This window comes from Miniopterus natalensis, chromosome 17 (assembly GCF_054644295.1).
Source record: "Miniopterus natalensis isolate mMinNat1 chromosome 17, mMinNat1.hap1, whole genome shotgun sequence".
NCBI classification, from domain to species: domain Eukaryota; kingdom Metazoa; phylum Chordata; class Mammalia; order Chiroptera; family Miniopteridae; genus Miniopterus; species Miniopterus natalensis.
The window spans coordinates 43,342,666-43,365,292 of NC_142097.1; the positions used below are offsets into that span (position 1 = coordinate 43,342,666).

General features: G+C 59.9%; 1 protein-coding gene across 1 annotated transcript in view; it reads left to right on the plus strand.

The window, feature by feature from the left end:
* Window positions 1–20,678, plus strand: part of MGAT5B (alpha-1,6-mannosylglycoprotein 6-beta-N-acetylglucosaminyltransferase B) — a 36,955-nt gene extending 16,277 nt beyond the window's left edge. Inside the window, exons 8-17 of the mRNA XM_087826373.1 lie at window positions 959–1,128; window positions 8,754–8,885; window positions 10,119–10,252; window positions 14,957–15,087; window positions 16,507–16,662; window positions 17,305–17,451; window positions 17,628–17,744; window positions 19,042–19,116; window positions 19,473–19,729; window positions 20,185–20,678. Of these exons, the coding sequence (XP_087682499.1) occupies window positions 959–1,128; window positions 8,754–8,885; window positions 10,119–10,252; window positions 14,957–15,087; window positions 16,507–16,662; window positions 17,305–17,451; window positions 17,628–17,744; window positions 19,042–19,116; window positions 19,473–19,729; window positions 20,185–20,383 (1,518 nt within the window). The 3' untranslated portion in view covers window positions 20,384–20,678. The remainder of the gene's footprint in view (window positions 1–958; window positions 1,129–8,753; window positions 8,886–10,118; window positions 10,253–14,956; window positions 15,088–16,506; window positions 16,663–17,304; window positions 17,452–17,627; window positions 17,745–19,041; window positions 19,117–19,472; window positions 19,730–20,184) is intronic.
* Window positions 20,679–22,627: the final 1,949 nt, after the last annotated feature.

A 22,627-nucleotide genomic window follows, 5' to 3' on the forward strand; every position in this document is an offset into this window, starting at 1 on the left:
TAAAGGTCCTGCATTCTTTAGACATCTAGTTCTTATTGAGCAGAATGTCATGGCCTTTCTCTGGAAGGTTGGGAAGAATGTAGCCTGTTCTGGGAGGGTTCATTGGTCCATCCATCCATCATCCATCCATCCATCCATCCATCCATCTATCCATTATCCACCCATCCATCCATCATCCATCCATCCATCCATCCACCCATCCATCCATCCATCCATCCATCATCCATCCATCCATCCATCATCCATCCACCCATCCATCCATCCATCCATCCATCCATCCATCCATCCATCCATTATCCACCCATCCATCCATCATCCATCCATCCATCCATCCATCCATCCATCATCCATCCATCATCCATCCATCCATCCATCCATCCATCCATCCATCCATCCATCTATCCATTATCCACCCATCTATCCACCCATCATCGATCCATCATCCATCCATCCATCCATCCATCCATCCATCCATCCATCATCCATCCATCCATCCATCATCCATCCATCTATCCATCCATCCATCATCCGTCCATCCATCCATCCATCCGTCCATCCGTCCATCCATCCATCCATCCATCCATCCATCCATCCATCCATCCATCATCCATCCATCCACCCATTATCCATCCATCTAGTAAATACTTACCTGACTCTCCCATCACCTGTCTGTTTCTTTCAGAGTCCCTCTCATTTCATGAAATTCTCTCTTGTCTGTGTTCACTGTTGTCTCCTCTTCCATCTGAAACGTAAGCGCCATGAGGACAGGATGTGACTGTCTTGTCCAGTCCCTAGTGCGGTCACTTGGACTCTTGGTTCCCCCTCTGTGCCAGAAAGCATCTGCCCAGGCCCAGCTTGGAGACAGCGTTTGCTGCTGGCCAGGTCTCCCTGGGGTGGCAGGGCTGAGTGCTGAGGGCTGAGTGCTCCTCCGTGCTGACCCCTGTGTCCCCCCCCACAGATCCTTGTCCACATTGGCTTCCTGACGGAGGAGTCCGGAGACGTGTTCAGCCCCAGGGTGCTGAAGGGCGGGCCTCTGGGGGAGATGGTGCAGTGGGCAGATATCCTGGCGGCTCTTTACGTCCTGGGCCACGGCCTGCGGATCACAGTGTCCCTGAAGGAGCTGCAGAGGTGAGTGCCAGGGGAGGGGGGGGCCCACCCCCTGGAGCTCCTGCTCCACGTGCTCAATCTGCCACCCAGCCCTCCTCCCCCATGGGGACACCTGGTCACGTTTGAGATGCACCAAGGAAGCATATCCACACCTTGCTGTTCACAGCATTGATTCTCCAGTCAAGTCCTCCATCTCTGGGCTGGCTGGCTCCCCGGTGTTTGTGGGCAAGGCTGACAAATAACTGGCTTGTGGAATGTCATAGAAGTGGGGTCCCCGCTCTGCCTGCCATCCTGGTGGCCTGAGAGCAGCTTCGCCGTTTCTCTCCCGGAACTGGGCTCTTTCCTGGGCCTGTCTCGGGGCTGGCGGCCCGTAAGGCTGGAGGGTGGTGAGCTGGGCTGCTGGCGCCCGCCCCTTCCCCAGCGCTTGCCTCTCCGGGTCCCTCTGCTGCTGCTGGGGGCAGGACACTGGCGATTAGCGAGGGTGGGGTTGTGTGTGCCTGAGCCAGTGGGATTAGGTTTATTTCTAACTACTAGGTCTGTGGGATGCAGAATACGTATGATTTTTTCTTTTATTTATTAATGTTTATAATTTGATACATACGAAGAAATCTGTAACACAGGAAGCAGGAGAACAGGTGACGTCCCATGACTGCACCACGCGGCCTAAGAGCGAGGGAATAACCAGGACGCCTGCTCGCCTGGGGGCGCCTCTCTCCCCTTTCCCTCCGCCTCCGCCTGGGGGAAACTGGACCTTGGATTTTGTGTTTGCCTGTAACATACTCATGCACCCATGAGTAGCATTCGGTTTGGCTGTGTCGTGGTTTGGTGCTGAGCTCTTGAGCTTTGTAAAAACGGCACCTACTGTACGTCCCCCCTGAGACTTGCTTTTCTTACCCGTGATCATATCCCCAAGATTCGCCCGTGTTGCTGCGTGTAGCTCCCTTTCACGCATCTGCGCCGCCACCCGGTATCCCCGTGGGTGACTCTGCTGTAACTATGTGCTAGTTTTTCCTGCCCGTGGACGCTGTGTCCTGGTTTCACAAGTTACTCGGGTGATCCTCTGGCGGACGTTCTTGCGTGTGTTACCTGGGGTACCCGAGTCAGGGTTTCGCTTGGGTATAAACGCAGGTGAACATTTGTCGGGCGTGTGAAAATTCAGCCTCACCCGATAAGGCCATCGTTTCCCTAAGAGCTTGCACTAATTCAGGCCCACCACGCGTGGGTTCCCCGTGGGCCCCAGTCTCGCCCGCGGTCAGCCTTAGGAGGCCCCCGATGGAGGCCCTGGCAGCCAGTGAGGCTGAGCACTGTGTGCTGGTGGAGTTGCAGGACCTCTTTTTATATCATGGGTATAAATCCTGTGCGAGTTAAATGCGTTTAAAAGCCTTCAGACTTGTGGAGTGTCTTGGTCATCTCTTTATGGTGGTGTTTTTGTCTTTATTTTTTTATTTTGGTTTGGAGGAACAGATGGACTTAATTTTCACGCCACCAGAGTTCTCCCTCTTTTTCTGTATGGTCAGGGATTTGGTGCTCGGTGGACTTCTGCTCCCCCTTTCCTTGGCGTTTAGAGGACTGTGTTCTAACTTTGCCCCAGGGCCTAACTGAGGAAGGCCCCGAGTCGCTGGCCTGTGAAACGACTTTTCTTCATCAGCCCATTAAGATAACTCGGGTGGTTTTCAAGCTGAAATGTGATTTGTGTCCGGAGCCCACCCGCCATCCTGATGGTCTGTCAGTTCTAGGTTTCTCTCCCTTTCTGATCAGCGTTTTGTCCTGGCCACAAGGTGGATGCTCTGGGGGAGGGGGTGCTGATGGGGACAGAGCCGGTCACTTCGGTCACTTCGGTAGAACTCGTGACCTCAGTCAGAGGGAGGTGCCAGGACCAAACAGCCAGATCGAGCCGGGCCAGAGGAGGCTGAGACTGGGCTGTGCTCTGAGGCCCTAACTGACCTGGTGACATGAAGGTTTTCATTCCCGTGGCTTGAAATTCACACCCCTGGAGTCACTGGTCTCCCGTGGTCTTCACATGTGAGGGTGGCGACAGGGTCTGAGGGGGCTGCGCTGTTGCGGCAGCTTTGGGAAGCACAGTCCCAGGTTCTGGGGGACAAAGGGCCACCTTGAAATAGCACCTCCCCCCTCTGGCTGAATGTCACCTGGGCTGGAAGGACCTGGGCAGGGAGCTGTGCCCTGCAGCCTGGCTCCCCGGGGCCGGGAGAGGGAACCCGCCCGTCGCTCACTCTGGCTCTCACCCCGGTGGCCGCTCGGAGCCAGGCTCGCCCACTCGCCGCCCGCCCGCCAGCGGCACCGCTGCTCACTGCGCCGAGCGGGGAGGCCACGCTGCGGGCGGGCGCTGCGGGGCCGCTGGCGCCTGCGAACCTCGGGCAGAGGCATCTTCCCCTGGCCTCACGCTTCCTGCGGGGAGGTCAAGTGGGTGAGCGTGAGGGAGCCAAAGAAGCCGTGGGCAGCTGTGGGTGGCACAGCCAGGGGCTGTGGGCAGCCGTGGGCCAGGCTGCCATTGCCCATCCCGGGGCCAGAGCAGCGAACACGGTCCCGCTGCGCTCGGGAGCCCCCGAAAGTGAGGCCCTGGTGAAAGTCCCAAGACCCGAAATACTCCCTGCTGCCATTTCTTTCACGACACACGGGCACCCACGGGCACGCACACATGCACATGCATGCACACCTGTGCACAACCGCACATGCATTCACACATGTATGTGCATGTACATGCTGTGCCTGCCCCATGCATGTACACACAGGCACATCCATGCACAGCTCTACACACATAACCCCCCCCCGTGTGTGACACGCACCACACTGCACTTGTGCACGCAGCACCCCCCACGAGGATCTGTGTCTTCCTGCCAGCGCCTCACTTCCTGCCAGGCTTGTGTGGATCAGAAATTCCCAGAAGCCGGGGCTCCGGGGGAGGCCATCCCATCTCTGGCCTGCGGCTTGTTAGATGGGCAGGCGCGGGGCTGGGCCCAGGCGGCACTGCCCCTGGTCCTCTGTGAGGTGTAGGAACAAACGAAGGCTTTGCTCAGACAGGGCAGGACTGTGTGAACAGCTCAGCCGCCTCGGGAACAGCCTCAGGAAGGTGCTTTCACAATGGGTTATCAGATATCATTTTAAAACAACTAAAGTAACAAAAAGGAAAAAAATGAAAGAAAACCACCTTCCCTGGAGGACTTTAAACAGCTATGTCTACAAAATTAACAGCATCAGCTGTGGTTGGAGCACGTGTTAGGTGGGGATGCTAAGCCCAGCTGCCGCAGAGCCGCCTTGCAAAAACACCCACGTTTGGTCCCCACTCTCAGTGTCTCTGATTTAATTGGTTTGGGGTGGGACCCAAGTATCCAGTTTCCAAAGCTCCCTGGGTGATCTAATGAGCAGGGAGGGTTGAGACTGGAGAAGTCCAGGCTGTGGCTTCTTTCAGCACCCCTCCCCCACATACTCGTCCGGTGGGGGGATAGCTGTGGGGCTGGGACACTGGAGAATGTGTGAACTAGTCCCCATGGCTTATTCAAAGAGCTGGTAGCTCAGTTGGTTAGAGCATCGTCCTGATATGCCAAGGCTTCGGGTTCAGTCCCTGGTCAGGGCACATACAAGAACCAACAGGGGATGCACAATTAAGTAGGGCAAAAAATCAATGTTTCTCTCTCTCTCCCCCTTAAAAAAACACCAAAAAACCAAAAGAGCTGTTCTCCATGTCCCCAGTGCAGGTCCTGAGGGACAGGCCTGGGGCCTGGGGTAGGGATTCAGGGCCCCAGAAGACGTGTAGAAAGAGTGTGCAGATTCCTCCCCAGCCCGCATGCGCACACCCCAAAGCATTCAGGATCCCCTTGTTTGTAGGGGTGGGGCCGCCCCTGGGAGGTGCCTGGATAACGGGCCTCTCAAGCCCCTCCCAGGGCATCAGGCAGGCACCTGCTGACCTGGCGTGTGCTTTGTGCCACACCCTCCTCGGGTGTCCTTTTGTCCTGTGACAGGTGTAGGCCGGGGCTGGGGGCTCCTCAGCCTGATTCTTTGCCAGGGCCAACCCTTTCCTCGCGGTGGAGGTTCCAGTGCAGATGTGTGTGCGTTTGCGATGGTTGCTGGAACCGAGTACCACCGGCTGGTGGCTCAGACAACAGTGTTTACTGTCTCACGGTTCTGGAGGTGAAGCCCGAGATCAAGGTGTCGACAGGGTCGGTTCCTTCCGAGGCGGTGCGGGGGCTCTGTCTCAGCCCCCCCCGCTCTGGGGGTGTGCTGGTGGCCTTTGGGGTTCATTCTGTAGAAGCGTCACCCGATCTCTGCCTTCCTCTTCACATGGCCTCTCCCTGTGTGTGCCTGTGTCCAAACTCCCTTTTTTAATTTCTCACCTGAGCATATTTTTTCCACGGCTTTTCAGAGAGAGGAAGGGAGAGGGAGGGAGAGAGAAACATCAATGATGAGAGTCGTTGATCCGCTGCCTCCTGCACGCCCCCCACCGAGGATCGAGCCCACAACCCGAGCATGTGCCCTGACTGGGAATTGAACTGGGATCCTAGGTTGACGCTCAACCGGTGACCCATGCCTGTGGACTCCTCTTTTTTAAAATTAAAAAAAAATTTTTTATGGATTTCAGAGAGAGGAAGGGAGAGGGAGAGAGAGAAAAGCATGGATGTGAGAGTGAACCATAGATTGGCCACCTCCTGTGCACCGCCTACTGGGGATCAAGCCCGAAACCCAGGCATGTGCCTTAACCCGGAATCGAACTGGTGACCTCCTGGCACGTGGGTTGATGCCCAATCAACTGAGCCACACCGGCTGGGCAAATTCCCTCTTCTTATAAGGACTCCCATCGTGTTGCATGAGGCCCACCCTAGTGACCTCATGCCAACATGTCGACCTCTGTAAAGACCTATCTCCAAATAAGGTCACATTCTGGGGTGCTGAGGTTTAGGACTCCAACATACGGATTTGAGGGGGGAACACTGCAGCCCGCAGCGAGATGGTGACCGTTTGACCCGGAAAGGGGCTGTGGGCTGCCCTCGCGCTTCGGCGTTTAATCAGCCGCGCCGGAGGGATGTCGGGGCCAGTGCAGACTCCGCGCGGCTCTGCCGCCGCAGGGGCTTCGGGCTGGGAGAGGTGAGGCCAGAGCCCTCTCTGGTGCTCGAGGTGGGAGGAGGGGCGACGCCAGGGCCCCCAGCTGCTGCACCCCAGGCCGCCCTCACGACGCCCCATCCACAGCGGGCACGTTAAGCCTTTCTTTGGGTCCCGCCGCCCGGAGTTGGCTCTGCCCATCCACGTTGTTTGCATAATTACCAGCATCATTAATGGTCCTCGGCGCGAGGGGAGATGACTGAGCTCTTCCTCCATCCATGAGTGAAATTGGGTTGGGTAGAAAATTAGTTGACTTAACTGGCAAATGATGGAAGCTGGAGAGGAGCGTGTTTAATTTTTTTGTTTTAGATTTTTTTTTCCGCTTTAAATCTTCACCCAAGTGTATTTTTTCCATTTCTTGTCAGAGAGAGTGGAAGGGGGGAGAGAGAGAAACATCGATGTGAGAGAGACATCGGTGGGTTGCCTCCCGAATGTGCCCTGATCGATTCGTGCCCTTGGCCGGACTCCAACCCGGGACCCTTCAGTCCGAGGGCCGATGCTCTAGCCACTGAGCACACAGGCCCGGGCTGGAGAGGAGACTGTTTAAGTGAGGGGGACAAGGAGCGGAACCTCTCGGCTGTCCAGCACGCAGCCCTGGTGGAAATCGGCGTCCTGGCTTTTTCCTGGTTCAATGTTTGAGGGCGATACCGGCGAGGGTCCCTAGAGAACGACCGAGGCAGGGACCCCATCCTGCTGAGCCCGGCTCGCCCACGCTGCATCGGCTAAACCCTCCGAGGAGCCCGCGAGGCCGGGCCTCGGGGTTGGCACCCACTCGGATCCCACCGGGACCGGCCCGCACAGGCCTGGCCCGGGCTGAAGCAAGCTCAGAGCGCCCACTGCGCGACGGGGAGGCCACCCCCTGAGCGCGGGAGGGGGGAGAAGCGCCGCGGAAGGAAGACCTTGAATTTGGGTTCAGACAGCATTGAATTAGAGGTGCCCCTGTGGAGGCAGCTGGGGGACGGGCCCGGGGCTCAGGATGGAGACAGCACCTGGGCAGCCGATGGCACCTGAGCTCAGGCGTCCATGACGTTGCCCAGTGATAGGAAAAATGGCTCGTGAGCAAAACCTAAAGAAACTGCATCATTTCAAGGCCTCGTTAGTGACCCCACGCCCTTCCCCAAGCAGCTCATTCAAGGCCCAGCTAACTCCCTGGCTGCCGGCTTTATTTGTGTCCCCTCTGCTGTCGTCGAAGAGGCAGTGCTCTGCCGTAGTGATGGGCCCTGGGAGAGCGGGGCAGGGCCACTGTGCTGGGCTGGGCCCCGGATGGGCAGAGGGACAGCAGCCTGCGCTGTAATGAGCCGGACGGGGACGCTTTAGCACCCGGAGCCAGGGATCTCGGAGCATTTTGTAACAAGTCTTTTTAATTAGGTCCTTCCCACAGAGAAGGGGGGGATCGTTTGTTTCAGGCTTTGAGCTCTACCTGGAGAGGTTATTTCCAGCCTCGGACCAAAGGCACAGGGAGAAATAAAGCTGAAGGATGTTTAGCCGAGAAGGGACCGTAGAAAGCCGCCCGGGCACCGCACGTGGGAGTGGAGGCGGCACCAGGACATTGCGTGTCTGTGTAAGGCCGCCAGCAAGTCCGCGCCCGAGCTCCTGCCCAGGAATGCTTTTCCCGGTGCCAGGCTCCCCTCCCACCCGAGTGCTCCGGGCACGCGTCCCCGAGGGGCTCCCCGGGGGTCTCATGGCTGCCTTCCAGCTCGGCTTCTGGACTAAGAAACCGGGGGCATGGGAATAGGGGGAGATGGGCGGCTGCTGTGGGACCCCCAGAGAAGGGGGTTTTCCATAGGGGCTGACACCACTCCCCCCTGCGCAGGGATCGGGGCAGACTTTCTGAGGGAGTGGTCTAGGCCTGGTCATCCCCTGCGGGGGGTGCGGGTGGGGTGTCGGCATAGCCAGCCGGGGGTCCTGCAAAAGGAGCTTAAGCGGCAGCTGTGGCCGTGTCCTTCAGGCTCCAGCGAGATGACCCTAAGGCTCTGGCACCAGAGGCAGTTCTGTCCCAGATAAAAATGCTCATGTGAATGAATGTCTGGCAGACAGATGCTCCTGGGGGGCAGGGCCGGGCATCTCCGGGGCGAGGTGCCAGTCAGCAGAGCAGAATTATACTTCTGAGGCGGACGGGTGTGTGTGTGTGTGTGTGTGTGTGTTCAGGATGCTCCAGCTCCAAACAAGCGGGGCTATGGCTCCTTCGGAACATTAAAGGTGCCCCTCTGGGTGGACACAGTCCTGCAGGGAGCACGTTTGTGGGAATTAGCAAGAGGTGCCCCTTCCTCCTGGCAGGTGGCCGGACTGGATCTCAGCCCCACCTGCCCCTCTGTGCGGTGAAGAGCCCGCACCCCTGTGCGCAGCCACCCTGTTCACGTCCCAGGGTTGGCCAGTGCTCCTGTGCCAGCCCCGTCCCCACGGTGCCCCCTCACCCCCGTGTTTATCCCGGGCTGGGTGGGTTCTGGGTCCTCGGGACACGGGGCTGGCCGGGAAGGCGGTTTGTGCGGCCTGTGGGGCCTGTGGGGCTCCGGCCCTGAAGGCTCTTCTCTCAGTCACTTAGGGGTGCCGCCGGGCCGGGGGAGCTGCCCCCTCACCGTGCCGCTGACCTTCGACCTCATCTACACCGACTACCACGGGCTGCAGCAGATGAAGCAGCACATGGGCCTGTCCTTCAGGAAGTACCGGTGAGGGGCAGCGGGTGGCAGGCGCAGAGCCCCCATGCCCTGCCCACGCCTGGCTGCCAGCTGGCCGGCTGGGAGCGTGCCTGGACAGTGCCTGCACCCAGGTTCTGCTGCGGAGAGAAGGCCTCCCTATCTCCTGTCCTCTGCCCCCCCCCCAAGGAGCTCTGCCTCCTGGCCAACCCGGGGGGCGCTGATAGCCCCCCGCTGCCTGGCAGGCTGCAGGGGGGGCGTGGGGGGCAGAGAGGAGTTGCAGGGAGGGGGGAAGGGAAGGGGACAGTGGGCTGCGGCTGTGAGGGGGCTCAGCACTGCCCCCTGGAGGAAGGCCAGTGCCGCTGCTCTGGTCTCTGCAGACAGTGGGCCGCGGATTTAATTTAGCGCCGGGAGCCGGCTATTCATTACATTTGCTCCAGTCTCAATGACTGTCCCACATGATTTTTATTAGGAAAAAGAAGTGACAGGCAGCGTTATTGCTTTTATTATTAATGTGTGTTCTCCACACACCCGGTGCCTCCCCCCTGTCCCTTCTCCGGGGGAATAGTGCCGATCTCAGCAGTCTGGACAAGTCTGGACAAGTCTGGGTCCCCTGGAGGGAGGCCGGTGAGGGAGCTCCTTGTGGGGCTTCTGAGTGTCAGGTGCCCGCTCCCGGGGGTGGGATAGATGGAGGGCCTGCGAGCTGGCAGGTCCACCTGAAGTGGCCAGACTCGCAGAGGGGACCTGGAGGCACTGCCTGCCCAAAGGGGTGCCCACAGCAGTGGCTGTCCCCAGGGCCCTGCCCTTGTGCATCTCAGCTGGGGTAGGCCAGGCACATCCTGGGGGGGGGGCGCTCCTGGGCAGAGGAGCTGTAGACTCGAGCGACTGCTCCTCCCTGGAAAGTATAAATTGTACAGGGGATCCCTGGGGCAGCGGGGAGGGACCTCACCCCAGGCAAGGCCTCCCCTCCTAGGCTCCCTCTGGGGAGCCATAATAACTGACAATTTCTGAGTTAGTGGCCCATGGTTTGGGTGTGTCCACACAGCCCCAAGGTAGTTGGGCTGTTTATCCCCACTTGATAGACGGGGAAGCTACCCAGAGAGGTTAAGGTGCCTGCCTGTGGTCACACAGCGAGGTGGTGTCTGGCCCACGCTCTGACCTCACACTGTACTAACCTGACCAGCCCCTGGCCGGTCACAGCACCCACGGCTGGGGCAACCCCAGCCCAGGGACATCCTGCTGACTGGTTCCTGGTCCCCCGGGCAGGTGCCGCATCCGGGTCATCGACACCTTCGGGACAGAGCCTGCGTACAACCACGAGGAATACGCCACGCTGCACGGCTACCGCACCAACTGGGGCTACTGGAACCTCAACCCCAAGCAGTTCATGACCATGTTCCGTGAGTGTCCCGGCTGCAGGGCGTGGGCGTGGGCGGGGCGGGGGCGGGACAGATGGGGTCTCTCGTGGTTCCCAGGGGCGGCACTGGAGGAGGCAGGCTCTCAGCCTCCCTCTCTTCCCTTCCCCCAGTGTGCGGGGTGGGACACGGAGGCTTTGGCCTCCTCCAGGAAAGCCTCGCTCCCCCTCCAGCAAACGTGTGAGCCAGAAAGGACGCCCCTGCCGGTGCCTGGGGAGCAGGGAGCACGGAGGGGCAGCCTGGTGGAGCTCCCAGCCTGGCTTTGGAGAGCTGCGGTGCCTTTTCCAACACCCGCAGGGCCTGGCCTTTGCCCTCCAGGGCCTTCCAGAGAGGGAGGCCACAGGTGGACTGGGTGGTGAAGGGACAGGCAGGCAGGCTTTCCTACTCGAAGGGAGCAGATGCAGTGAAACAGACATGGAAAGAACTGGAAGGTTCTGGAAATGCAAGAGCTCAGACATTGGGCATGGTGGGGACCGAGGCCAGGGCTAGAGGCTGGGGCCCCTGTGTGTGGAAATCCTCCGATCTGGGCTTCAGGCAACCGACGCAGTTAGAGCCGAGCTGAGCCGTTTTGAGTGAGACTGAAATACAGACAGACAGAGTTTCCCTCTTAAACGCAGCGCGCTGAAACGGAATTAACCTTCTCTGGACAGCTCAGGGCCAGGCCTCTGCCTCCCTGGCGTGGGGCCTGCCCCCTGGGGCTGCCAAGGTGAGGGAGCTGTGTCCCTGGCTCAGCCGCCCCTCCTGCCGCCGTTAGAAGCCCTGCTCTTGCCCCTTGTTGGGAGGCCATCAGCTGTCACTTTGAATTGGCGTCAGTGTGTCTGCCTCCAGCAGCAGCTCCCTCGTCTAATTTGCGGCTCTTTGAAGGCGCTGGGTCAGGAAGCCAGATAAGCACCCTCACCGGGGCTGCATCTAAATTAAGAGCAAACCCGGCTCTGAGCAGGGTCCTGAGGAACTTGCTAGAAGGAGAGCAGCTGATCTTTACTCTGCCTGTCCAATGAATACGTCTCTTCTGGGTGCTTCTGGTCTTCTTTTGACTTGCTCTCCGGTTCTAGGCTTTGTTGTTAGATGTGGTTTCTGGGTACATAGGTCATGGTTCGATTGGATCCCAGAAGGCTGGGAAGGCAGGAATGCTCCTTGCAGCCCAGATAGGGAAACTGAGGCCCAGAGAGGTAGGGCGTCGCAGCTGCGGTCACATTGCTCTGTAGGGACCAGACTCCTCTCCCAGGGGCCATGGCAAGGCTGCATGAGGCTTCTCCAAGGTCATGTGGCGACATTGGGCTCCCAGGAGAGTGACTGGAGGGGGGTGGGCCCCAAGGAACAGATTTCTGGAGGGAAAGGAAGTGGCGGTGCTCCAGCTGCTGAAATAGCGTATGTGATGGCAGAGAGGAAAACCACAGAGTTGAGAGCCCCGGGTAGTTTCCTCCCTTAGAGGGAAGCAATGAGCTTCAAGGCTGGTAAGAGGGAGGGGGAGGCCCTGGGAGCAGAGGGGTGGGGGCTTCTAGCAGAGGTTCCTGAGTTTACGTTGGATACTGTAATTCAAGGTTCACTGTAGGTTCTTGAGCTAGGAAGTGTCATGGAGAAAAGGGTTTTTGAGGCTTATTCGTTATTCTGGCCAACTGCCAAAGACCACAGGGGCAGTGGTAGAGGAGGGGGAGGCAGGAGGTAGGTTAAGAGGCTTCTGTCATAATCTACATCGAGAAAACGAGGACTTGTCCTGGGGTGGAGCCCTGCACATGTGGAGGTCGAAACCTGGCAAACTCCTACGCATCCTCCAAAACCCCAAGTCAAATCTTTCTTCGTTGCCATCACTTTCACCGATCTTCTCATCTCCTATTCCAGGCACAATGTTTTTATAACTCTTAAATACACCTAATTCTGTGAAAGCATATATTGAATTACATGAGAGTTATTTGCTAATACACTTACTTCCGCCAATAGATTATGAATCACTGAAAAAGGAGCCACTGGCTAATTTATCTTTATTTCCCTAAGCCTAGAAAATGTTAATTGGTTGAATAAATTAAAGAAAGAAAAAACAAAAACCAGAGAGGCTTGTGGGTTTTAAGGATATGCCAAGTGGAGGAAGGAACTCACAAGCAGACCTCCTTCCCCATCTAGTCCGTCGGTTTCCCAGTGAGCTGACCGGGAGGCTGGCTGCCTCTCCCTGCCTTACCCTGGCTCGGTCTTACCCTTGGCCAGCCTTACCCCTGCCCTGCCCCAGGAGCTCTCTGCTTAATGGTCCCTGTTATTTTAATTGGTTGCAGTACTTCGGGTCCCGTGCCCACTCGTTCAGCTGATTGTGTCCCAAACCCGGCCCTTCTGGTGGAGCTGGAGGAGTGAGGGATTCTTCAGCTCTAAGAATAGAGAGGAAACAGCAATCAGGAAAGAGGCCTGGATGGCAGCCCCAGCCGGGGCCAGAGGAGGGGGAGAGGCTGGGCCCTGGGCAGGCAAATGGGGTCCGGAGGGTCCGGTCCACCCTCCTGGGGCCTCTCTCGGCCTGGGCAGAGCCTCCTGAGACGGGGGAGCTGCGGGTGCCCTGACCATCACAGAAATAGCTCCAGGCCTCCGGGGCGCCTCCTTGTATCTCTGAAGCTCTAGAGAAGAGATCTGTTGTCCTGTGACCAGCACCCCCCTACCCTACTGTGGTCGGATTGTCAGTCCCAAGGAGCGTGGGCTCTGGGCACTTCGACAGGAAACCATCACCTCTTTTCAGATGCAACAAGTATTGATTACGGCTCTTTGTGGGTGTCGGGGTGGGGTTAGAAATACTACATGAAATCTACACGTTTGATTAAAGTATACGTCCCAGTTTCGGAAGTGCCCGAATGGGGAAAACATGCGTCTGAACTGAAGGGATTGGGTGTTTGGAGTCAGGGCTGCTCTGGGAAGGCTGTGTGGCTGCCACCAACCTACTCGCCACGGCCTCCGCCTCCTGGAAGGTAGAAGAGACTTAATGGGCTGCAAGAAATACTCTACTCAAGGTCCTCTACGCGGGAGGGAGGGACCCCAGGACCTGTGAATGATGGCGCTGTGCCCACATGGCCACCGCTGGCACGGCAGGCGCTAGTCAGGGCAGCACTCAGCCCGGCCGGGAAATTGGATCAGGAGCTAGAACCAGTGTCCTGCCCTGGGGCGCTGGGCTCCGGGGACACAGAAGCCAGAGCTCACTCCTCTCTCTAGAGACCGGACCACATGACCACAGAGGTTGGGCTGAGAAGCGAGGGCCCCAGAGGAGGCTCCAGGAAGAGAGGGGGTCCTGTGAGCGGGGCCCTGAAGGCTGAGTAGGGTTTTCTCACCCCAGACAGGGGAGGTGGGCACCCCAGGCGGAGGGACCAGCAGGGGCAGGTGACGGCAGGTGTGAAGGGGAGATGTGTCCACATCCGTGAACCAGCGGGCTCGGTGCTCCCAGGTGCCCGGGACACAGAAGTAAACAAAACAGAGCTCCAGTCCTCCTGGGGCTTATATTCTGACAATAATACATAAACAAATAAATATACAGGGTGTCCCCCCCCCAAATGTATACGCACTTTGAATTATAAAGTCAGTGTTTGTTAACATACAGCTCATTTTCAAAATGTAAAAGAACCTACAGAAATGAATAATTTTTTGTCAATGCCTGTTTTCAAACTGATGACGGTTCTGGTCTAGGCCCTGCTGATAATGCGAAGCGATGGAATCGCAAACGTCAGGAATCATTTCATTCGATACTTGCGTGCCCTCAATTCGTCGGCTGTTGCCAGTTTTGTACCGGGAACTCTATCTTTTATGTATCCCCATAAAAAAGTCTAGGGTCACTTTAGGATAAATTTTCTTTGTTCAGAACTTAGTCTGGCTTCACCCATTATTTCAAATTAGTTGAACCTGAAAAGGAGTGGAAATTAAGCGAGTTATCAGCTGTTAAGGTGTGTATATGTTTTTCTGGGACACTCGGTATAATACACTGTCTGGTCAGCAGCCATGACGAAAAATACAGGTAAGGGACAGAGAGCGATGGGGCCAGCAAAGACCTCTCATCCGGGCCGCGTGAGCAGAGGGCTGCCGAGGGGGAGCTGGCAGGGCCCAGGTGGGGCGGGTGAGATGCTATAGACAGTCGGGGGTACGCGGGCTTCTGGGCGCTGCGGGGTTTTGTGCAGAGCGGGGACCCGATCGCCTCTGAATCTGAAAGGCTCTCTCAGGAGAAAGGACGATGCTGAGAGAACCATGGAAATGGGGGGCAGCGGCCACAGTGGTCCGGTCCAGGGTGGCCGGGATGGAGGTGACGGGAGGGATCCCCCCGGGCTAGCAGGCTCCGCTGACGGGAGCACGTGGAGTGAGAGAAACGGAGGAGCCTAAGCTTCAGGCCGGAGCAAACTGAGGAAAGGGGACGGGGGAGAACAGGGCCCTGTCCAGGTCACTCGGGCCCTTGGCTGTGCCCGTCCTGTGCCTCAGTTTCCTTGTCTGAAAACAAGCCAACGGGACTAGGCACCCTCTTGGGTTTCCTTCCGCCCCGAGGCTTTGTGACCGTCTCTGGGAGAGGGAGATGCCCAGGGCACGGATGGGAAATATGTCCCCTCTCCCCGCGAGACCCGTCCCCCCCCAGCCCCCTTCCCGTTCCTGCCGAACGGGGAGCCCTCCCGTGGGGCCGGCCGGGGGACCCGGGTGTGTCCTTGGCTGGCTGGTGACTCCCTCGGGGCCCGGGTCTGGCTGCAGCTCACACCCCGGACAACTCCTTCATGGGCTTCGCGTCCGAGGAGCTCAGCGAGACGGAGAAGCAGCTCATCAGAGGCGGCAAGGCCGGCAACATGGCCGTGGTGTACGGCAAGGAGGCGAGTATCTGGAAGGTGAGCCCCTCCCGGCCGCGAACTGCCACCTGCAGGGCCCTGCCCCACCTACGCCCCCACTCATGGGTCAGAAAGGAGGTCCCCCGCTGCCGTAGGAGATACCAGCCTGGGGGCGGGTAACTTGCCCCCTCCCTGCCCACACTCTGCCCCAAACTCAAGTGTCCTTTATGGAGACTGTGACGTAACCCCCCCCAGGATGGGTCAACAGACGCCGTAAGCCTGGCGAAGGGGGGTTAGGCTGGACGTGGGGGTTCCGTGGCTCAGGAGGCCGTGGAGACGGCAGGAGAGGACCAGGGATTGGAACCCTACCTTCAGGGGGGGTCCCAGGGAAGTGCTGCCCGTGGGGGGTTGCCTGCCCACCGGGTCACTGACCTGTTCTCTCTCCTCTGTTCTCTGCCCCCCTGGCAACGAGGCAGCTCCAGGTATGGCGACTGTTTGCTTTGTGCCCCCTCCTGCCCCCACCCCCTTGTTCTGTCTCCCCATGTGCTCGCTGGGGTCCGTGGCTCCTGTGGATGGACTGAGGTGGCGGGAGGGTGGTGCGGCCGCCTGGGCGTGGTTCGGGCCGGCTCCTAGGGCAGGCCACTGACTGCCCGGGTGCAGGGGTGCAGGGTCATCATGAAGACGCTGACCGTGGGAATCACGGGCTGAGCAGCACCTGTACCCTGTGTCGGGCCTGTTGTCACGGGGTCGTCTTATGTGACGGTCCTCACACTGTAGTGGTTGGGTTAGGGTCAGCGAGCAGGAGCTTGGACAAGACGGCATCTATTTTCCTCCCATTCGCAAACTCAAGGTGTCAGGCCAGGGCCCGAGCGACCTCCCCGCGCCTCCTCGCCTCGCTGACCCGCCAGTCCTGCCTCGTGGTTCAGGATGGCCACAAACACTTCAGCCACGCCACGTGCACCCAGCAGCGAGGGGGGGCCGAGGGGGCCACGTTTAGGGCGGGAGGGTGGAGGGGAGCCGGGATGAGGGGACCGAGGGTCGATGGGCAGATCCATGGGTGGGTAGAGGGAAGAACGAAGGATGGGTGGGTGAGCGATGGATAGACAGGCGGACGATCTGGCCTCCAGAGAGTTCCACACTTCCTCAGAGGTCCTTGGTGGTCGTCAGGGGTTCAGCGGAGGCCAAGCAGCCCCACCGGGATGCATTTAAATGTTGGCCCCGAAGGGTCCCTTTGGAAAGAACAGTTCTATGGATAAAAACAGTCCTGAAGCCTCTGGTCTAGTCCAACCTGGACAGCACACAGATGAGGAAACTGAGGGTCAGAGAGGAGAGGGGCTTCGCCCAGGGTCACACAGCTGGTTAACGGCTGACCCGAGACCGGCCCCACGCCTTCCGACTCCAGACCAGGGCCCCCTCTCCTGCTGGCTCTGCCTTCCATGGTTGGGGCGAGGCTCCCACCCCCTCCTGCTCGCCTTCCAGGGGAAGGAGAAGTTCCTGAGCATCCTGAGCAAGTACATGGAGATCCACGGCACCGTGTACTACGAGAGCCAGCGGCCCCCCGAGGTCCCCGCCTTTGTGAAGAACCACGGCCTCTTGCCGCAGCCTGAGTTCCAGCAGCTGCTGCGCAGGGCGAAGGTGAGCCCGCCCCCCCCCCGCCTCCCCCCAGCCTCCCGCCAGGACACCGGGGAGGTGGCCCTCCGTGCCTGCCCTTCCTGCCAGCACCACTGGTGGCCCTTCCACGTGTGGACAGGTGCAGTGCTCTGCTGTTCATGTGTGTGTGTTGGGGGAAAGGGCCCCTTTGCACACTGAGCAACTTGGACACCTCCCATGGCCGCCCTGGGTGGACTCAGGCATCTGCTGAGCACCTGCCCGGAGTCAGCCCCGTGAGCGCTCCTGGCACAAGTCCGGTGCTGAGTTCATGTCTGTGGGATGAATGAGTCGAGTCCTTTGAGGTCAGCTGAGGTGGGGTCTGAAGCCTGAACTTGAGAGCCTCTCTTTTTCCCTCCCCGCCTGAATCCTAGCAGGATAGAGCAGGAGAGGCCGTTGATATGACCTAACCAGTCTCATGTCACAAATGGGGAAACTGAGGCCTAGAGGGAGAAGCTCTGGCTGTGGCACCCAGCTGGGCTGGGCCGTCTCTCCTGCCCCCACCCCCCACGCCCACTGCCTCCTGTGGGTGAATGTCCCAACCCCACCTTGCCCCTGGCTTCCTGGGGCTGCTGTGTGGTCCTAGCCCTCCCTGACCACCCACCGACCATCGCCGCCTCGCCTCTTCAGCTCTTCATAGGGTTCGGCTTCCCCTACGAGGGCCCCGCGCCCCTGGAGGCCATCGCCAACGGCTGCGTCTTCCTGCAGTCCCGCTTCAGCCCGCCCCACAGCTCCCTCAACCACGAGTTCTTCCGAGGCAAGCCCACCTCCAGAGAGGTGAGTGGGCAGGACCCCCACCCGGATCCGGAGGGCCTGGGATGGGGCTATCACAGGTCCTGGAAGAGGGAAACCGAGGCATGGAGCGAAGGGAGAGGTGGGACACATGGGGGGCGCCTCGCCTTAGCCCAGCCGCCTGGCCCGCACTGGGAGGAGTCGCCTGCGTCTGCCCCCAGGTATTCTCCCAGCATCCCTACGCGGAGAAGTTCATCGGCAAGCCCCACGTGTGGACCGTGGACTACAACAACTCGGAGGAGTTTGAGGCGGCCATCCAGGCCATCATGAGGACCCAGGTGAGGCTCAGGGCCAGCTGGGACACCACCAGCCCGTGCTGTGGGCCTTCGCTGTAATTAGGAAAAGATGCCCTTCCTGGTGGACTCCCAGGCCTGGCTTGGCAGGTTTGGCCACGGATCCCCCTCACCAGCACGCGTGTGAAAGGTGAGGACACGTGAGGGATGCCTAATGCACCAGCCCAGCTGTCCCCCAGCTCCGGGGTGGGGGCTCTTTCAGTCACCTCTCAGCCTCAGTGGGTTTGCCCACTGGCACCTGTCTGTCCAGGGGGAGGCCGTTCAAGGTGAGAGGAGAGGGGGCCACACGGGCACCTCCGGCTGCCTCCACTCAGCCGCACATTCCTGGCAGGACCCGCGCCTGCCATTCGGTCGAGACCGGTCACTGTGCGCACCTGTAATGAGAGCTAATGTGGGTACTTTCCAGGCGGGCGGCCGCCTCTGGCGGGAGATCGGTGGCAGGTGGGCCCTGCTGGCTGAGCGCACTCCTCCTGCGGGGGCCTTTGAATCGCCATGTGACGTGGGTTTGTGTGGAGCAGACAGAGTGACATGTGGAGGCAGAGTCTCTTCGGGGTTTTTTATTTATAACCAGGGCTTGAAGCCTTGTCCCCAAGAGACGTCCCCCAGAGGCATCCTGGAACTGCCGGGGCCCGCGTGGGCGCCTGCGTGGGCCGGGTGGAGCCAGCTGTGCTGAGCTTAGGGCTGGAGGCTGCCCCCGCTGATGGGCTGTGATGTGGAAGCTGGATTCAGGATCTGGGGCCTTCTGGGGATGTGGAACCCCCCCCCCCCGCAGCGCAAGTGAAGTTAGAACCAGGGACAAGGTTTGATGGCTGGGGTCTTGTCATCTGGTGGCCAGGACCAGCTTCAAGGACAGCGGCAGCTTCTGCTCCCTTGGGACCCTCCTAGCATGAGTGTTGGGGGTGTCCCGCTGACCAGAGGGCCCAGGACAGGCCTCCAGCCCTTCAAGGCGGGGTCTGTAGGAAGCACGCCCCACACGGCGAGGCCCTGACGTCTGACACCACCCGCCTCTGAGGAGGAGGAGAGGCCAGCAGGCTTGGGCGGCACTGTTGCCTTGAACTGCCTGGGCTGACCCTGCTGGGCTCCTGGAGCCGCGGCAGGGCCACAGCCGCATCGAGATGGATGCACTGGGCTGGGTGCGGCCCCAGCACACACATGTTGGGCTGGGAGGTCGAAGGCTAAGACAGGCCTTCCTCTGAGTTCCCCATGGGCCACCCCGTGTCCTCACCCGGCTGACCGTTTCCTCCAAGGTGTCTGCCCCTGTGTCTGCCTGTCTCTCCCTCAGGTAGACCCCTACCTGCCCTACGAGTACACCTGTGAGGGGATGCTGGAGCGCATCCATGCCTACATCCAGCACCAGGTAGGCGGGCCCTCTCCTCTCCTCTCCTCCCCAGGGGTGGGCCCTACCCACACAGAGCAGGGTGGGCATCGCGGAGACAGGCCCTGGTCCCAGTCCGGCCTCTGTCGGCCAGTCCTGAGGCCCTGGGCGGGTTCCTGACCTCCAGGGCCTCCCTCCGTTCCTCCCTCATAAACCAGCTGGAGGCCTATCAGTATCTACCTGGTGGGGCTGCTGTGAGGAATAAATGAAATGATGCCTGGAAGGCCACCGGCATCGGGAAGCTCCCGACGGTGATGCGATTACGGTGATTGGTTTGCCTGGTCCCACGGTCAGCCAGTGGCTCCCTTCCCCTTCTCACACTGCTCTCCTCCCTGCAGGACTTCTGCGCAGCCCCAGGCCCCGCTCCCCCCGGGGCCCAAGCCCCACAGAGCCCCTTCGTGCTGGCCCCCAATGCCACCCACCTCCAGTGGGCCCTGAACTCCAGCCTGGCCCCTGGGGCCTGGCCCCCGGCACGCTCCCTCCGGGCCTGGCTGGCGGCTGCGGGGAGGGCCTGCACCGACGCCTGCCTGGACCACGGGCTGGTCTGCGAGCCCTCCTTCTTTCCCTTCCTCAACAGCCAGGACGCCTTCCGGAAGTGAGTGAGCCCCCCGGCCCCCACTCCTCAGCTGGCCCAGCCAGGCCTCCTGTCGCCTCTCACTCCCAAACACCGGGCCCAGCCCTGCCGGCAGTGGGGGGTGGGGGATGCTTTCTGGTGAGTCAGGAAATATCAGAAGGGACCTGCCAGGCAGGTATCCACTCTCAGCAAAGCCTCAGCCCCAAACCACTGAGGGAAGGTCCCTGCCTTCCATCCCTCCCCCAGCATCTTCCCCAGGAGGCCCCACCCTCCTGGCCTCTCCCTTCTCCTCTCACACAGCAGGTGGGAGAAGGAGCTGCAGGCCAGGGTTTGTCCTGGAGCCTCCTAGAAAATTCCCCCAGTTTGGGCTGGGCTGGGCCGGGCCGGGCCAGCCAGGGTGGGGGAACAGGCAGGACCTGGCTGGAGCAGCCTGGGCCCTGCCCGCTGTGTGACTGCTGCCCGTGGTGCCCCCCAAGGCTGCAGGTGCCCTGTGACAGCACCGAGTCGGAGATGAACCACCTGTACCCAGCCTTCGCCCAGCTGGGCCAGGAGTGCCTCCTGCAGAAGGAGCCCCTGCTCTTCAGCTGCGCTGGCTCCAGCGCCAAGTACCGCCGGCTCTGTCCCTGCCGGGACTTCCGCAAGGGCCAGGTGGCCTTGTGCCAGGATTGTCTGTGAGGGCGCCCGCCCGCTGGCCCTCCGTGCGCGGGAGGAGAGGGCACCAACAGGTCCCGAGCTCCAGCAACCCGCCCTCCCCTGACACCCAAGCTGGAGCTTCCTTCCTGGGCCAGGAAGCCAGCAGAACAGGCACCTGCCCAGTTTGCGGGGAGGGCAGCTCCCCTCATCCTGGGGGCTCATGGCAACGGCGGGGCTGAGCAGCTGTGGGGTTGTCCGAGGGTCTGTCCGAGGGTCCCATTGGCCCAGGACCAGGTGGTCAGAGGCCCCTTGCTTTGTGCGAAGCCACACCTGGACCAGATGGTCCAATCCTTCCTGGGCCCAGGATGGGGCCTCTTACTGCACAAGATCGGGAGTAGGGGCGATGCCTGCTGGATGGCTCACTGCGGAGCCTGGGCAGGGAGGGGTCAGCTTTGTCCCTCTAGAGTTGTTAGGGGTGTGGCCAGGAGAGGCAGGGACTGGGGGAAGGCCAGGCTGAGGGACCCCATTCATGCTCCCTCTTAGCTGTGCCCCTCCCGTTTCCCACACTCGCCTCCCTGCTGCACTGGGCCCATGGATGGAGGCGCAGGGACCACCTGACCCATGGCTGAACTGTGTCTGTCTCCTGCTTGTTCAACTCTCTTCGCTTTGGACTTCTCCCGAACCCCATCCTGGCATGACTGCGATTCCAGACCATGGATTGTTCCCAAAGCCTCAGTTTCCCCACCCACATCCTAAGCCTCTGAGAACAGGCCCTGGATCCCTTCCCAGCATCTATTGTAGGCAAAGGCCTGGGGCGGAGCTTCTGCCCCACTGCACCCCTGGCCCGGTTCCTGGCTGCCCAGGCCCGCTAGCCCCCAGGTACCCCCACCCCATCGATGCTGCGTCCGTGTCCCTCCAGCTTCAAACCACCTCTGGATCCAACTGTGCACCCTTGTGGCATGCCTGCCCCGCCCCAGACGCCCCTTCCCGCCCCCACCCAGAGTCCCGCCTGAGTGAGGTCAGGCCCCCACAAACACTGCCACCCCGTCCTGTTCTATAACCCACTCCCTCCCTGGGCAACCCCAGCGCCCTCCTGGGCTGCCCCCCCACCCTTCCAGGGAGCCAGCCCCTGGGCCCTGAGAGTCAGGAGGAGGTAGCCCGCTCGGGGCTAAAGGCAGGATGCCTCCCACCCTCTCTGGCCGGGGCCACCCCTGCAGCCGCAAAAACTCAACAGTCACCAAGGACCTGACCTTCGGGGGAAAGCAATAGAGACTCTCTTTTCTCTCTCTTTTTTAAAGATTTATTTCTTGAAATAATAAATATTTTATTGGGATGTGAGGTGCAGAGAAGGAGCCGCGCTATTTTTCATCTTTTCTGGGATGCCCAGGGCTGGAGGAGCGAGGAGTTGTAAGCAGTCAGGTGGGAGCCGTGGGGGCAGGTACCTGGGGCCCCCAGGCCCCTGCTCCACTTTGTTAGGTGATCCTGTGTCTGAGAAGCTCCACAACCAGGGGCTTCCTTTTAGCCAGAAGACAGGTGGCACTGTCTGGAGGCAGTTTTGATTGTCACACCTGGGAGGTGAGGAAGTGGCTTGCTGCTGGCCTCTCGTGGGAAGGCCCGGGATGCTGGTCAACCCCACAGCGCACAGGCCGGTCCCCACCCACACGGACCATCCGGCCCAGTGTCGGCAGTCAAGGTGGAGAAACTGTTCTGGGTCGAGGGTCTCAGGTGTTGGCGGCAGCAGTCACATGGTGCTGAGCTTGTTAAGCCCAGGTGGCTGGCCCCACCCCAGGCTCTGAGTCAGCAGGTCTGGGCGGGGCCTGGGGTTTGGGTCTTTAATAAGGGTGCTGCTTCTGGGGCCCAGGGCGCACACCGCTGGGCTGGACCACGCAGCTACCGGTAGGTGCTTCAGCTGGTTTTAATTGACTCTTAATTTATAATTCCCTCGTGACATAGGACGTGAAACATCTCCTGTGCTTACTTGCGTCTGCCTGCTTGGTGAGGTGTCTGGTCCGGTCTTTGTTCATTTTTAAATAGGTTTGTTTTCTTATTGGTGAGTTTTAAGACTTCTTTATTTTTTAATCCCCACCTGAGGATATGTTTATCAATTTTAGAGAGAGGAAGGGGGAGAGAGAGGGAGAAACATCAATTGGTTGCCTCTCTTACACACCCCAACCGGGGACTGAGCCTGCAACCCGCAACCTAGGTATGTGCCCTGACTGGGAATCAAACTCTCAACCTTCCCGTGTTCAGGGTGATGCTGCAACCAACTGAGCCACACTGGCCAGG